This window comes from Sorex araneus, chromosome 3 (genome assembly GCF_027595985.1).
Source record: "Sorex araneus isolate mSorAra2 chromosome 3, mSorAra2.pri, whole genome shotgun sequence".
In the NCBI taxonomy this organism is placed as follows: domain Eukaryota; kingdom Metazoa; phylum Chordata; class Mammalia; order Eulipotyphla; family Soricidae; genus Sorex; species Sorex araneus.
The window spans coordinates 116,338,902-116,353,216 of record NC_073304.1 but is presented as its reverse complement, the minus strand read 5'-3'; the positions used below and the strand labels follow the sequence as shown (position 1 = coordinate 116,353,216).

Here is a 14,315-nt window from a genome sequence, read left to right as displayed (position 1 = left end):
CCAGTGATGCATAGGGGTCACTCCTGGCTCTGCACTCAGGAATTACCCCTGGCAGTGCTCAGGGGACCATATGGGATGCTGGGAATCAAACCCAGGCCAGCCACGTGCAAAGCAAACACCCTACCTGCTGTGCTATCGCTCCAGCCCCTCCTCTCTTAGTTTTGTCTCTTCTCTTAATCCTCAAGGATACCCTGATTCAGGCCTGTTCTTCCAGAGTCAATCCCTGGTAGCCTGAGGCCTCACCATTCAGGCACAGAGCAGCATAACAGGACCTGGTCAGCTGGCACTGGGCTACACACAGCACGAAAGGGAAGAGAGATTTCTCCATAATCAGCTCCAGCCAAATCTTGCTCACAGAGGCTGCCCTGCCGAGAATTTGCAATCACTTTGACATTCTCCAGGATATTTCTCCTCCTGCTAACTCCAGGAAAAAGAGAAAGAGAAAAACGATTTTGCTAAGCAAATGGAAGATGAGAACGAGATTAAAACGAGAATATTTAAATGAGAGAAACTTAGTTCTTTGGAGCATACTCTAGCATTTTTGAAGCACCCATTTAGGGACTGCTGATTGATAAGAGGTGATGAATTATTCTTATCTCATCATTGACGCCAGTCCCCAGCTCTCTGGAGGGTAACACTTGGTTAACCTAATTTGAATCTAATTTGAATGACTTAAAAGTAATAAAACAAGTATGTGCTTGAACCTAATAAGGCCTAATTTATTTAATAGAACATTTCTTAAAGAATTTCATTGTAGAGCTGGAAGAGACCTTTGAAAGCATCCCTTTATTTTACAAATAAGAAACCTGAGTTCCAGAACTGTAAAACGTTTTGTCAAATGCCACATATAGTGGCCACCCACACTGGGGGCTGGACTCTGTCCCTGAGATCTTTGTTCTAGGCCTTGCTGACCCCACACTTTGCACCTGTGGTAGATTTCTGACCCCAGCCAAGTAGGGGAATGAACAGGGGAGAGCGATTCTGTGGTGTCCTGAGAGAGGAAGATGTCCCAAGGGAAGTGGGCCCAGGTGTCCGGTTGGTCTGCCTCACCACATCCCACTCCTGCCAAACTTCCTAGGAAGGTCACTTCTTCCTACCCAGGTTGGTGAGCAAGGGGGACGTGAGGTATCTTTTGGCAAAAAGCTGTGCTGGAGAAAATGCTTGAGAAAACTGCAAACTGGCAGGCCCATGTGTTTTCAATGTTACCAGGACAGTGTCTGTGGAAAGAGTTGGTGCATGTGCTAGAGAGGTGTGCTAGAGACTCCGGGGTGTCTGCCTGCCCACTGGCCTTGGGGTGATAATAAAAGTTTACTCCTGGGTGTTTTTTGTCCCAAGCATGCTCCTAGCACTCAGCAAAGCATAATGACTTTTCTGACACCTTCCCTTCACACTGTGCATCAAATTTAAGTGTGCAGTGCACTGTAATAAATGCCATCAGAATTAACTCGTGGGATCCTCTTCTAGGGAAAGAAATGAAGTGCAGAAATTTTGAGAGACGAGTCCCAGGTCATAGGGAACCAGTGTCTGACAGGCATGGTGGCTCCAGAGCAGATGCTCAGCCCTGGAGAGAAGAAAAGACCAACACACTCCTTGGGGTCAGTCCAGGCCCTGACAGGTCCTACAGGTCCACTCTGCTCTGGGCTGAAGGCTGGGGCACCAAAGATGTCTCCTCAACATTGGGATATGTCTAGGAAAAATCCTGAACAGAATGAGGACGAATTCCGAATCTCCTGACTTTAGCTCTCAACCCCCGGTGCATGCTGGCCATACACACTGACCGTGGAGCCTGCCTGGACTCTGTGAATGTGTGTGTGTGTGTGTGTGTGTGTGTGTGTGTGTGTGTGTGTTTGGGGGCTTGGTCAGGCAGCGCTGGAGCTGATTGAAAGGGCAGTGACATGTTTTGGGCTGGAGGAATCAAGCATGCCTGTGGCATCTACCCACCTCGTCAGGCTGTCTAGTGAAAGGACACGTCTCCCTGCTGGTTCTCTGTGACTTTTGGAATAAAGTCCTGTGGCTGACATTCAGCCTTCCACAAGAGTTCATATGCCTTCTCTGATTTCTCTCTCTCTGTCTCTCTCTCTGTCTCTCTCTCTCTCTAACACTAATCAGGATAACATTTGTGCTTATCGATCACTTTGAAATTTACAAAACACTGATATTCTGTATTTCTTTTCATCTCAATAAATTTGTTTTTCCCTCCCAAAATGTGCTCAGTGGTTCCAGGTGCCATTCCCAGTGATACTTAGCTAACTGGGTCTGAGAGTTCAGTGGTAGGTGCCAGACGAGGTAGTTCTGTAGTATGGGGGGCACCATGGTCCCCTTGAGGATGCTGAGGGGCTGCTAGTGGAGCTCAAGGAGCCGCAGGCCTGTAAGGCTTGTACCCCGGTCCTGGAGCTCTGTCCCAGCTCCTTCATAATCTTTTAGAGAGAGACCTGGGTCGCAGGGTCTACCCAAGCATGCACCCCTGGAGTGACTCGTGGCTGTGATGTGTGTGTGTGTGCACCCTCCTTCCTGATAGTTGCTGCCCACATGCCAGGGCTTCTCTTCCTCCCCCATTGAGAGGAGGCCTTGGCACAGACTCGCTTTGACTGGAGAACTGAGCACAGGCTCGGTCTGCAGCACTTCAGAGTTCACTTGGGCTTTGCCAGTGTCTCTCACTTTTTTATTTCTCTGACAGGAGACTAGCCACAACCCAGTTAGGACTAGCCACCGTGGACATTATCACATGAGTGAGAAATAAAATCCAGTGGCCAGCTGCCGAGATGTGAAGTGACCGCAGTAAGGCAAAGTCTGAGTTGACGACCTCTCAAGAGGTCAAGGATTAAGTCACTGTCTACACAGCAGTAGACAAGTGACTTAATCCCAGCCTCCTGAGAGGACACTTGGGGCCACGTTTATTCCTTATAGTCCAGGCATGTCATCCATTGTGGCTTTTCTTGTCCCTCTCACTCTGCCTGGAATTCTGTGGAAAGCCTACCATCTTTGAAGGGTTAATATTACCTCTTCGGGCGAGTCTTCCTCAGAGCCAAGCCTCCCCTCAGCAGTGCAAGTGTGTCAGGGATGAGCATTCAGAGCTTATTCCTCAGGATCACACAGGAGCTAACTGGCAGGTGCACCCTCCAGTCCCACTGCCCACGTCTCCTACTGTCTCTCCTTACCTCTCTTCTTCTCAACTCTCAACGGCTTTATGTATGTGGGCCTCCCTACCAAGCACCTTCTAGGGCCACATCTGGTGCAGGGTTCAGGGCCATGCATTGTAGGGGATTGAACTCAGGGCCTTTCATGTGCTTTGAGCTACCTCCTGGGCTCTGAAAATGTAAAACACTTTCCTTATCTGACTCATTGATCTTGATTTGGGTTTGAGTATAAATTCTACCATGTATTGGTTTCTCTGATCTCAGTTTCCTCCTTGCAGCTCCCTATCTCCTGGGAAGGCACCAGTAAATACTCTGCCTACCAGCTGGCTCCCGGCACCCTCCCTCAGGCTCCGGCCATTCTCGTCTTCTTACATGGTGTCTGTAAGAGAACCTGTGGGAACCCTAATGGAGCACCCTTCATATCCCTGTATAAATATAATTTATCTTTCCCTAGATGCTTGTACTTTTCTCTCTTTTAGTTCTTCTTTAACACCTTAGTTATATTATCTTTGTGGGGCTGAAGCAATAGCACAGCGGGTAGGGCGTTTGCCTTGCATGTGGCTGACCTGGGTTCAATTCCCAGCATCCCATATTGTTCCCTGAGTACCCTCAGGAGTAATTCCTGAGTGCAGAGCCAGGAGTAACCCCTGTGCATCACTGGGTGTGACCCAAAAAGGAAAAACAGAAAGAAATATATTGTGTTTGTGGTATTCTGTTTGAAATTATTCTATTTGGGACTCTGCACTTCTTGTATTTGAGTACTTAGAGCCTTTCAAAAGTAAGAAAGTTCTTTGCTATTCTTTCCTCAAGTGGAGAGTTTACCTGCTTTCTCTAGTCTCCTGAGGCCCATGTCATGGGATATTATTTGTTTTGATACAGAACCAGAGGGTTTTTACAGAATTTCCACACTTCAAGGTTATTTTTTCTCCTTGGGGGCTGGGGGGCATACTTCACTACCATACTTTCCAACTTACCATCTCTACCAACTGTATTTCTCTTTACTTGTTTAAGCCCTTTTATTGTCACCTTTAGCTTGGCTATTGCATTTTATTTTTTGCACTTCTATTCTATGTACTTAATATACATCAGTGCTACTTTTATCAATTCATCATTATTTTACAGCAATTATAAATTTAAGGGTTTAACTTCACAGCCCGATATGTATGTAACACCCACCATGGTGTATGACCAAAGCTCCAGTGGGTTGCTTCACCAAAAGACCCCTCTACTCATTCCTCCATCCTCTCCCTTTTCCTCTGAAACTACTAGTGTTTTTGCTGAGTGGAGGAGTTCATTTTGTTGGGTTTTACTAGGTAATTTGCTTTATTTATTCCACATGAGACTCCCTAATAATTGTCTTTAATGCCTATACTTTACACCCAGCATAATCAGTTCAAGTTCCGTCTATTTTAGCAGAGTGGTATTCCGTGGAAGATCTCAACCACCCGCTCCCTTCCCTGGCCGTCTCTGTGGCTTTGAGATTATTGCATGTTGGGGCTCTGTGAGTGGTGCTGCCTTGCACATAGGAATGCAAAGATCCCTTTGAGTCAGTGTTTTCAAATCCTTCGGATATATTTGGCTGTTGTATTTTAAAAAGTCCATTAATTCTGCCTAAGGCTGTTTTAAATATTTCTGTTATAAATATTCCATCACTTGTTAATACTTTTTTATGTTTTTATTTAATAAGCAGTTTAACTATTGTTTAAACTTGTTCAGGCAACTACCCGGTTCTATTCCATTTGAACCTTTCCCTGTGTTTTCGCTTTTGGAGGGCGGCGGCAGTCACACTCAGCAATGCTCAGGGGTTATTCTTGGTTCTACACTCAAGAATTACTCCTGGCGGTGCTCATGGGACCATATGGGATACAGAGAAATAACCCAGGTTGGCCATGTGCAAGGCAAACGCCCTATCCCCTATACTCCGGCCATCCCTGTATTTTTGGTCCACTTCATCATTCGTGAAAAATTTCTCAGTTACCTCATTTTGTTAGTTATTTATTAGTTATTGTCACATCCTGTGTGTAGATTTGAGTCTCTCCTAGGCTTGCTGTGCCAGCCTTAGTTCAGATTGTGGGCTGAGGGTGTGAATCTACCATATTTACCCAGGACACTGTGGCATCTCTTACTTTATACAGTCACATTCCTGGACCTATTTAGATGACCACAAGTCTAGTGCCAACACGGGGTAGAAGCCAATGCCTGTGATGGAGCTGGTGAGGAGGGGGTGGTGGAGATCACAGGTTCCCCACAGTTTGGGCTCTTGCAGCTGCTTCAGGCTCTCAGTTACCCTCCTCTAGGGTCTAGTCCTGAGCTGGAGGTTCTGCTGCTTTCAGAGTGGACATAGAGGGCTGGACAGACAGTGCAGGGGGTAAGATGTTACCTTGCCTACGGCTGACCCCTCTTTGATCCCTGGTACTGCTTATGTTCTCGAGTCCTGCCAGGAGTAAGTTCTGAGCACCATAGTGTGGTTTAAACCCAGTCAGAGCTTCAGGCTCAAGAGTAGCCCCGGGTCAAGCAGGGAAGGTGAGTCCTGAAGTCTGTTGTTTGAGTCTGTCACTAGACTCAGGTGCTCTGTGTTCTGACTAGAGGAAGGAAGCACCTCAGATGAGCACAATCCTGGGTGTGGATAGGCTTGGCCTACGAGCTCTGCTTCACATTTCCCCACTGCTCCTGAAAGGAAAACCTCCATTTGGGGGCTGACCCTGCTCTGGGCCCCCGTCTCCCTCTGTCCCAAAAGTTCCCATAGGGCTGGTAAGGCGATTGCCTTGAATGTAGCCGAGCCAGGCTTAATTCCCAGCACCCCATATGGTCCACAAGCCCCACCAAGAGCGATCCCTGAGGAGTATGACCTAAGTACTGCCAGGTGTGGCCCCAAAGCCAAAAGATACTTTAAAAAGTCAGTGTGTCCCAGAGGCAGCAGTTCTGAGCTTACACACATCCCTCACACGTCCCCCTCTGTGTTGATCGTCTCTCTGCCCCCTGCTGAGACTCAGCCCAGCAACTTCTCCTTGGCTCTGCTGAACCAGAGAGACCTGAATCAGGTGACCTCTCTCACTGGGCCACCATTATGGTGAGGATAAAATGAGATCATACGTGTAAGACGGTTAGTGCAGAACCTGGTGAATCCAACAAATATTGGCTTGCTGATTATTAGTCTAAGTTACAGGAGGCATTTACCAAATCTTGGTGTAGTGGGGAATAGTCGCTACATTTAGAGAGGAAGAGCAGCCTGAAGTTTGCTGACCCGACCATGCTTCTCAACATAGTTTCATGTGCTCTGGGGCCACTATCTCAAAAACTGACTTTAGGGGCGGGAGAGATAGTGCAGCAGGTAAAGCGCTTGCTTTGCATGCAGTCGACCCACGTTCAATCCCCAGCATCCTATATGGTCTTCCAAGCACTCCAGGAGTGATCCCTCAGTACAGAGCCAGGAATAATCCCTGAGCACCTCCAGGTGTGGCCCAAACCTCTTCCCTCTCCCCCCCTCAAAAAAAACCTGACTTTGTTATTGGTGGGTTTGCACCCAGCGCAGTCTACATTTCCCAGCCTCCTTTGCAGCTAAGGACTGGGAACATCTCAGGTGCAGCCTCCTGCGGAAGGAGACCCTTTTACGCTTCCTCTCCCTCTGCTTCTTTCAGAGCATTCTTACTGGTAACAGCTAGAGCCCTAGTACAGTCCCATCAGCAAACTTGATGAAGACATGGGTGGCAGAGCAGATGCTCGGGGACCCTAGTCCCAAGTCCCTGGAGTCTCACCCAGCCCCCATTGCCTTCTTCTGAGCCGTTTCTGACTGAGAAAGACACCTCTCTCACTTAAGCCCCTCACCGGAACTTTGTGTCATGAAAATAAACCCAGCACTAACCAGTACGGTTATCACAGAACAACTCAAAAAATTGTCTTTTGACTTTTATGTTCACAGTTTTGTTTAAAGAACGAAAATGGTGAGGTGGTAAGGAGTAAGGCCCTATAGGGCAGGGGAAAGTAGGGGTGGGGCTGGGGGGAGCTGGCCACCTCTCCCTGAGCAAGGTCCAAGGTGAGGTCGGTTGGTCACTTACTCATCCCCAATGTACAGCTTGGGCCAGACCTCGTTGACGTGGGTGTACTGGGGGCTGCCCTTCCAGAAGAGCCGCTCCAGCTCAAACGCTCCAGGCGTGCAATAGGCCTCGCCGTCAGCCTCTGCCTCAGCCTGGGCCTCCGCCATCAGCTGCAGCGTCTTGGTGCGCGGGCAGGCGTCCTTTGGGGTTGTCTTTGCTTCTCCGGACGCCGTTTTTGGAACCACAGGATTTTCTTTTTTCTTTCTGCAGCTGTCAGGAGAGAAGGTCAGCATTGGGGTGAGCAGAGGCAGAGGCAGGGGATGTGATATTTGGGAGAATCAGGGATGGGCCAGAGCGATGGTACAGTGGGTAGGGAGTTACGGCCGACCCAGGTTCAAGCCCCAGCATCCTGTCTGTTCTTCCTCCAGCACCGCCAGGAATAGTTCCCGAGTTCAGAGCGAGGAGTAGCCCCTGAGCATCGCTGGGTGTGACCCCAAGAGCCGAAGAAAAAACTCGAGTAGGGGAATAAGCTGACCTGCAAATCTCGCCAGCACATCTCAGCTGTGCTCCTTTCCCTTGCCCCAAGCCCCAGGGTAAACGAGGCAGGCAGTTAGGCAAGCGCTCCCGGCCTCCAGGCCCAGCTGGGGCGGGCTCCTGCGGGCTTGCGTGGACCAGCATAAGCTCAGAGAAGCAGCCTCTTGCCCCTCTTCTCTTAGGTTTCACTCTTCGTTAGTGCCTGCTTGTTCTGGAATCTGCCGGCTTGGACCACCCAACCCTGAATGGGGAGGCGCAGAAGGCCCCTGAGGTTGCAGGTCTGTGAGACCCAGACTCTCAGGAGCCACAGCCAGGGCATGCCTGAGCCCCAGGCTCATCTGGCCCCGGGCGGTCACACACATTGGGGGTTTCAAGGCTTTGGGCTGGGAGGGAACTTGTAGGGCCGCGTGAGGGTCTGTGGGCTTGCTGGGACCAGTGGGGTCAGTTCTGCAGGGAGGATGGCTGCTGTGTGAGCAGGTGTGGGGGGCGGGGGGCTGTGAGTGCAGCTGAAGGGAGAGTTGGAAGCACTGGGCAGGCTCTGCGAGGGGAACGCAGAAGGACAGTTTGTAAGAAAGGAACTCGCCACAGTGCTGTGTCCCCGAGCTGAGAGATGGTCACCTACCTCTGCACACATGTGTGGTGGGTAAGTTAGTGGGGAGGGAGTGGGGGATGCTGCTTATTCAACAAAGACATCCCAGTTCAGTGAGCTGAACATATGTTTCATGTGTAAGAGGCCCAGGTTCCATCCCCAAATCACATGGACCCCTGAGCATAACTGGGAGCAACCCCTGAGCACTGAGCCAAGAGTAACCCCAAGCACTATCAGGTGTAGCTCCAAAACAAACTGAAATTTAAAAACTGCTTAATCTAGGGCCGTGGGGGGGCGGGGTGGAGCTATACTGTGATTCTTGGTGGTGGAATATGTGCACTGGTGAAGGGATGGGTGTTTGAGCATTGTATAGCTAAGACTTAAACCTGAAAACTTTGTAACTTTCCACACACAAAAAAATGCTGTGTATATTTTAAAATAAAATAAAATAAATAAAAACTGCTTAATCTAGTTTTTAAATGTCACTGTTGGGTGGCAGGCATAGTTCCAAATACCTTCCATTATTGTCTTTAATTCTCTGTAATCCCACATATTAGGTACTCTCACTCCCCCATTTTACAGAGAAGGAATATTGGAAACTGAGGATGTTTATAGTGTAAATGGTCCTTTCTTCTAAAAAAAAAATTGCTGAGAGGGGAATTGCATGTAGTGGAAGGAAGAGTGTGGAGGTATTTTTTTTTCTTTTTGGGTCACACCTGGTGATGCACAGGGGTTACTCCTGGCTCTACACTCAGGAACCACCCCTGGCAGTGTTCAGGGGACCATATGGGATGCTGGGAATCGAACCCGGGTTGGCCGCATGCAAGGCAAACGCCCTACCCGCTGTGCTATTGCTCCAGCCCCTGGAGGGATTTTTTTAAATGCAAAAGAAAAGGGAAAGGGAGAGGGAGAGAGAGAGCATGAGAGAGAGAGAGAGAGAGAGAGAGAGAGAGAGAGAGAGAATAGCATCTGCCATAGAGGCAGGATTGGGCGGGGGTAGGTGTGGGAAGGGTGGGGAGTGGCAGGAGGGAAACTGGGGACATTGGTTGTCAGAAAAGTATGTTGGTAAAGGGACAGCAGTTGAAACATTGTATGAATGAAACCCAATCATGAAGAACAATTTTGTAGCTGTGTATCTCATGGTGATTCAATAATAAAAATAATTAAAAGTGAAAAAGGATCGATAGCTTTAAAGATCACTAGAATTATGTCAAAGTCAGAATGCAACTCAAAAAGGTTCCCACTTGTCAATAATGGGATAATTTGAGCAACTTAATAAAAACAATATTAGTGGGTTGGAAAACATAAGACACCTGGAATGGTTTTAAACAAGTATTCCTTGTTGGAAGATGCTGGGGGAACCCATTCATTATTTGAGGATGATTAAGGAAAGGGAAAGAATTGAGCATTTGTTATTTGTTTCTGATAACAAACTGTATTAGTGAGTAGTTGGGAAAAGTTTTCTCTTGCATAGAAGTGGTCCAGATGGAAGGCAGGAAGCATCGTTTTCTAATAATTGATGAGTTGATGGGTATGAACGTTTTGCACACAGCTGGCAACCTCTAAGGAGCAACACAGCATCAGGACCTTGTGATGGAAGGACACACCGCCATGAAGCACCATCACTGCTCTTCGATCTGACTCCTCAAGACAAGAACTAATAGCCAATTTGCAGGCAAGTCAGAGGGCAGTTAAAGGGTCCTGGAGTGCCCATCTTCTAGCAACATGCACTGAAATATACACAGGTAGCATGATTTCATCTCTGACATGTGTGTTTAAAATAATGTACTTGGAAAAATCCAATACTGAGTTTATTGGGAGAGGAGTGGGTAGATGAGGCACGAAAGAGATGAGGAAATAACAGCTAAAAACTTCCTTAATTTTGAAAGGATCCAAGTATACTCACATACAAGAAGCCTCATGAACCTGAGAGAGTAATGATTGCAAGCCTGCTCTGTGTGCGTGTTTGAAAAGTTCCATGAAAACACTTTTTAAAAGAAAAGAAGAGGGCCAAAACCATTGCTCTGGGAAATATGGTCCTCCCAAGCTTGCAGAAGACAAAACTTAAAGAACCACGAGGCAGTGGTGTGCATCTTAGGGGCTTGTGGGAAGCCAGAACCTGTGAAGTCCTAAAGAATGTGGAGTCACAGGGGCAGAAGAGGAGGAACAGCTGGTGGCAGAGGTGACCCTTCCTTGCAGTTTCTCCAGAGTCTGATTAAAACCCACCCCTACAGGGACAGAGAGCTAGCACAGCAGGTACCGCATTTGCCTTGCCTGTGGCTGATCTGAGTTTGATCCTCAGCATCCCATAGTCTCCTGAGCCCTGCCAGGAGTGGTCCCTGAGCACAGAGCCAGGAGTAAGCCCTGAGCATCACTGGGTGTGGTCCAAAAGTAAAAACCAAACAAAATCACCTTTGACAGAATCCTCTGGTGCCTGCTAAAACACAGATGCATGAGTTGTGCGTGGACCGAGGGTCAGAGCCTCGGAACCTGCATGTTAACTCACTCTTGCTGTATCTGGAGTTGACTAAAGCTTGATGATAACTGACCAGGGTCTCAGCTAAAGAGTCAAAGAGCCGTGAATGCGTTCCCTCTCCTCACTAGAATAAGGGTGCTGACTAGATGGCGTGAGAAGCTGGACCACATCAATTGTGGGTGTCTTAGTGTCACATGTCTCTGTGGCCTCAGAATCTGACACAGAGGAGGTGCTCAGGAAGCACTCACTGGGAGTACTTGGTGCACAGAGGGGAAAGAATGACCAAAGGAATGAAATGACTTGAAGTCCGATGAGGCCTGTGCTAGGCGCAGCCAGAGCTGATGAGGCAGGACGCCTGTGGGGTAAAGGTGAGCCAGGTGTAGAGGACAGGAGGGACAGTCCCCAAGACTGGGCAGCTGCTCGGGCTCAGGCCCCTCTGGGGTTGCTGCTGGCATTTGAGCCCCGTAGGAAAAGGTGGTTTCAAGGGTTGATCAGCAACATCCGTGTCAGGAGCCAGCTCAGATCTCCCGGTCTCCTGTGAGGGGTCCTCGCCTCAGGCCCCAGGCCCCTACAGTATGAGAGCCCCGAAGTCCGGCCAGCCCAGCCAGGGCACCAGCTCTCCTTGTTTTGGAGCTGTTGGCAGTTAGGTACCATACACTCAAACACCCCATTTTGAATACTGCCCTGCCACTCAAGACTCGGGAGAGGTAATTTGAAGGAGAGCCACGGTCCATCACAACCTGCCACCTCGGCCTGGCTCCTTTGATCACTGCCGCTGACATCCCCCCAGTGGAAACTGCTCCTCCTTCACTCTCCCGTGAAAAGAGCCAGCTCCGGCCCGGCCCCAGCCCTGCCCATCTCTGCATCTCAGTGCTGAAAGCGTCGGCTGGATTTCCAGACAGAAGAGGAAGTGGTGCGGTCTACCCCGAGCGGCTTGGCACGCAGAGGAGCTCTGGGACCTATTATCCTCCAGCGTGCAGCTTTGACGGGGCAAGAGAACAAAGCCCCGCGCCGGCCAGGAACCACAAACCTGTAATCTCTCCAGAGCCCGAGGTGCCTGTGCACCCCGCGCTGCGTGGCCCCCAAATCTCAGGACCTCTGAGAGGCCGGCGTGTCTGTTTCCCAGATCACAGCCAACGTGGAAGGGAAGACAGACCTGCTCTGTTTGGTTTCCATAGATTCGACCAGAGATTAACTGCCAAGGTCCCGACGACACATACAATATCAATCACAGGCTAAATGTCATAATGAGAGCCGGGCAGCTTGTCAAGAGAGGCCTCCGGGTTCCTGTTACAGCCTCACGCTCGGTCCCAGGAAGCCAGATGCCAACTTGAAGGCTACTTGGCCTATGCAGAGCATCGGCCTCCACCTGGGGGGGCCTTCCTGAAGGAATGAGGGAAGGAGGTGGGGGAATTAGAGGCACTGCTGGGCCCACTCAGGCCAGGGCCCGCGTGAGGGAGGGCCAGGAGCTCACTCGTGCATCCCTTGCTGTGTGGTCACCGGGACGGGATCACTCCCGGACTGACTTCTCACGACCATCACTGTTGCTGTGCAGCAGGTCAGGGCACTGGCCCTAGGCAGGAGACACTGGGGGAGGGGAGAGCTTGAACACTAGGAAGCAAACGCCCACCCCCATCAAGTTCCATGTGGCCTCCGCCGCCCCCCACCAAGGACTGCAGTATGCCTCTCCTCTCCGTGTGAGCATGAGACTTCCTCATATGTCCCTGAGACGCCAGAAGCTAAGTTTGGGGGAGGCACGTGGTTACTCGTCACTCGAGACAGCTGGTTCCATACATGTCCTGTTCGCCTCCTTGAGGCCTCACGGGCAGTTCCTGAAACACCTCCTCCCTCAAGCACCTGGGTGATTCCGGGTGACAAGGCCTAAAGTGTGGAGCCTTAGCCCAGAGATCCATTCTTCACCATCCCCTGCAGGTTCCCCATTGAGGCCAGCCCCAGTCCCCAACCCTGCTGGCACTCTTCCCTCCCTGCACCATGCTCCCTGGAGCACCTCGCTGGTAGATACACTGCACCCCGGCCCCAGGTCCACAGTCCATCTTTGAGGGAAGCTGAACTGAAATGTAGCTGGAGCATTGGAAGAATGGTGAAAGTCAGAATGCGGAGGCCACATGGAACTTGATTCTCAGGCCCGCTGAGCAGCTGCCCTCTGACATGGGGCCTGGCCTCTGATGAGCTTTGCTAGGGATAATCTAGCTCTCACTCTCAGGATTGTTGGGGGCGAGAGCGCGAGCGTGTGTGTGTGTGTGTGTGTGTGTGTGTGTGTGTGTGTATCTTTATCACCAGGAACTAGGGGGGTTAGGGGGGTGGGGATGGCAGTGGGGGAGAGAGGCAGGGAGTTAACTGTGGTTTTTCCCATTTCACTTGGTAGGGCCAGGGATTTAACCAAGGCCTCACACATGCAATGCTGGTGCCCTCGACAGGCCGTGTCCAGCTCACAGCTTCTGCAAAAGGTTCCCCATGACCAGTGACAAAGGATTTGACCTGAACTCAATAATAAATAATATTATCATTATTTTGATGTTGTGTTTTGAGTAACAACTCGCGATATTCAGGGGTTACTTCTGGCTCTACACTCAGGAGTCACTTCTGGCAATGCTCGGGGGACCACACGGGATGCCAGGGGTTGAACTGCAGGCAGGACAAGCACCCTAGATGCTGTACTATTGCTCCAACCTCCCAAACCTATTATTTTGATATCTTGAGTTGACTTTATGTTTTTAAAAACCCAAAAACTTATGGAAGTGTTTTTTATTTAAATGAGAAACCTTACTTAGAGATTCTTTTAAGAATCGTATTTTATAAGAACTGTGTTCATATGTTCTATAACTTTATTGTTGTAGGGGCCATACCCTGTTGGTGCCCCAGTACTTCTGAGCTGTGCCAGCTGGTCACACCAACGGTCTGGGCAGGGAATGGGTCATGCCCTAGGATCTGTGATTTCTGCTCCGGGGACCGTGTTCCCTCCTGGAGCCACGCTCCTCTTTGTCCACCCTGCCCGGCTCATGCCTCATGGGGCCTTCCCTGCTCTCATAGCCCAGCCACTCTCTGAGGAGGCTTCCATCTTCATGTCTCATCCTCCTGAACTCCACTTCCGTCTTTGATGAAACAACGGCTTGTTTCAAACCAGCAAATACAAGGATGCATAAATAAACCGAAAGGAATTGTAAAGGGACTGAGGCGACGGCTCTGAGGGCGGGAGCGCGTGATGTGCACACTGACGGCCCGAGTGTGATCCCTCCTGACACTGCATGGTACCCCAGACACTGCCAGGCGTGGCCCCCTCAAAACCAAGCAAACTGAAAACCCACCCTGAGCATTTTGCCAGGAAGAAGCCAAGGTGAGAGCCAGGGCATTCGCTTCAGTGGGAGTCACAAGCGCAGAGATGAAGGTTGGCTGCAGTGACCAGTCGCCTGGTCCGAAATGGGAGCTGCAGAACTGACTCTCGCAACAAACCCAACAACAAACCCACCGGTTAAGGGTCAGAGTGGTAGTCCAACAGGCTGGACATGAGCTCTGCATACAGAAGG

At 49.9% G+C, this 14,315-nt stretch overlaps 1 protein-coding gene across 1 annotated transcript in view; it reads right to left on the bottom strand.

Annotated features, from left to right (window-relative positions):
- The window catches only part of DUSP29 (dual specificity phosphatase 29), a 39,554-nt gene that overhangs the window by 12,698 nt on the left and 12,541 nt on the right, over positions 1-14,315 (bottom strand). The window contains exon 4 of the mRNA XM_055132129.1: positions 7,193-7,441. Coding sequence (XP_054988104.1) covers positions 7,193-7,441 — 249 coding nt within the window. The remainder of the gene's footprint in view (positions 1-7,192; positions 7,442-14,315) is intronic.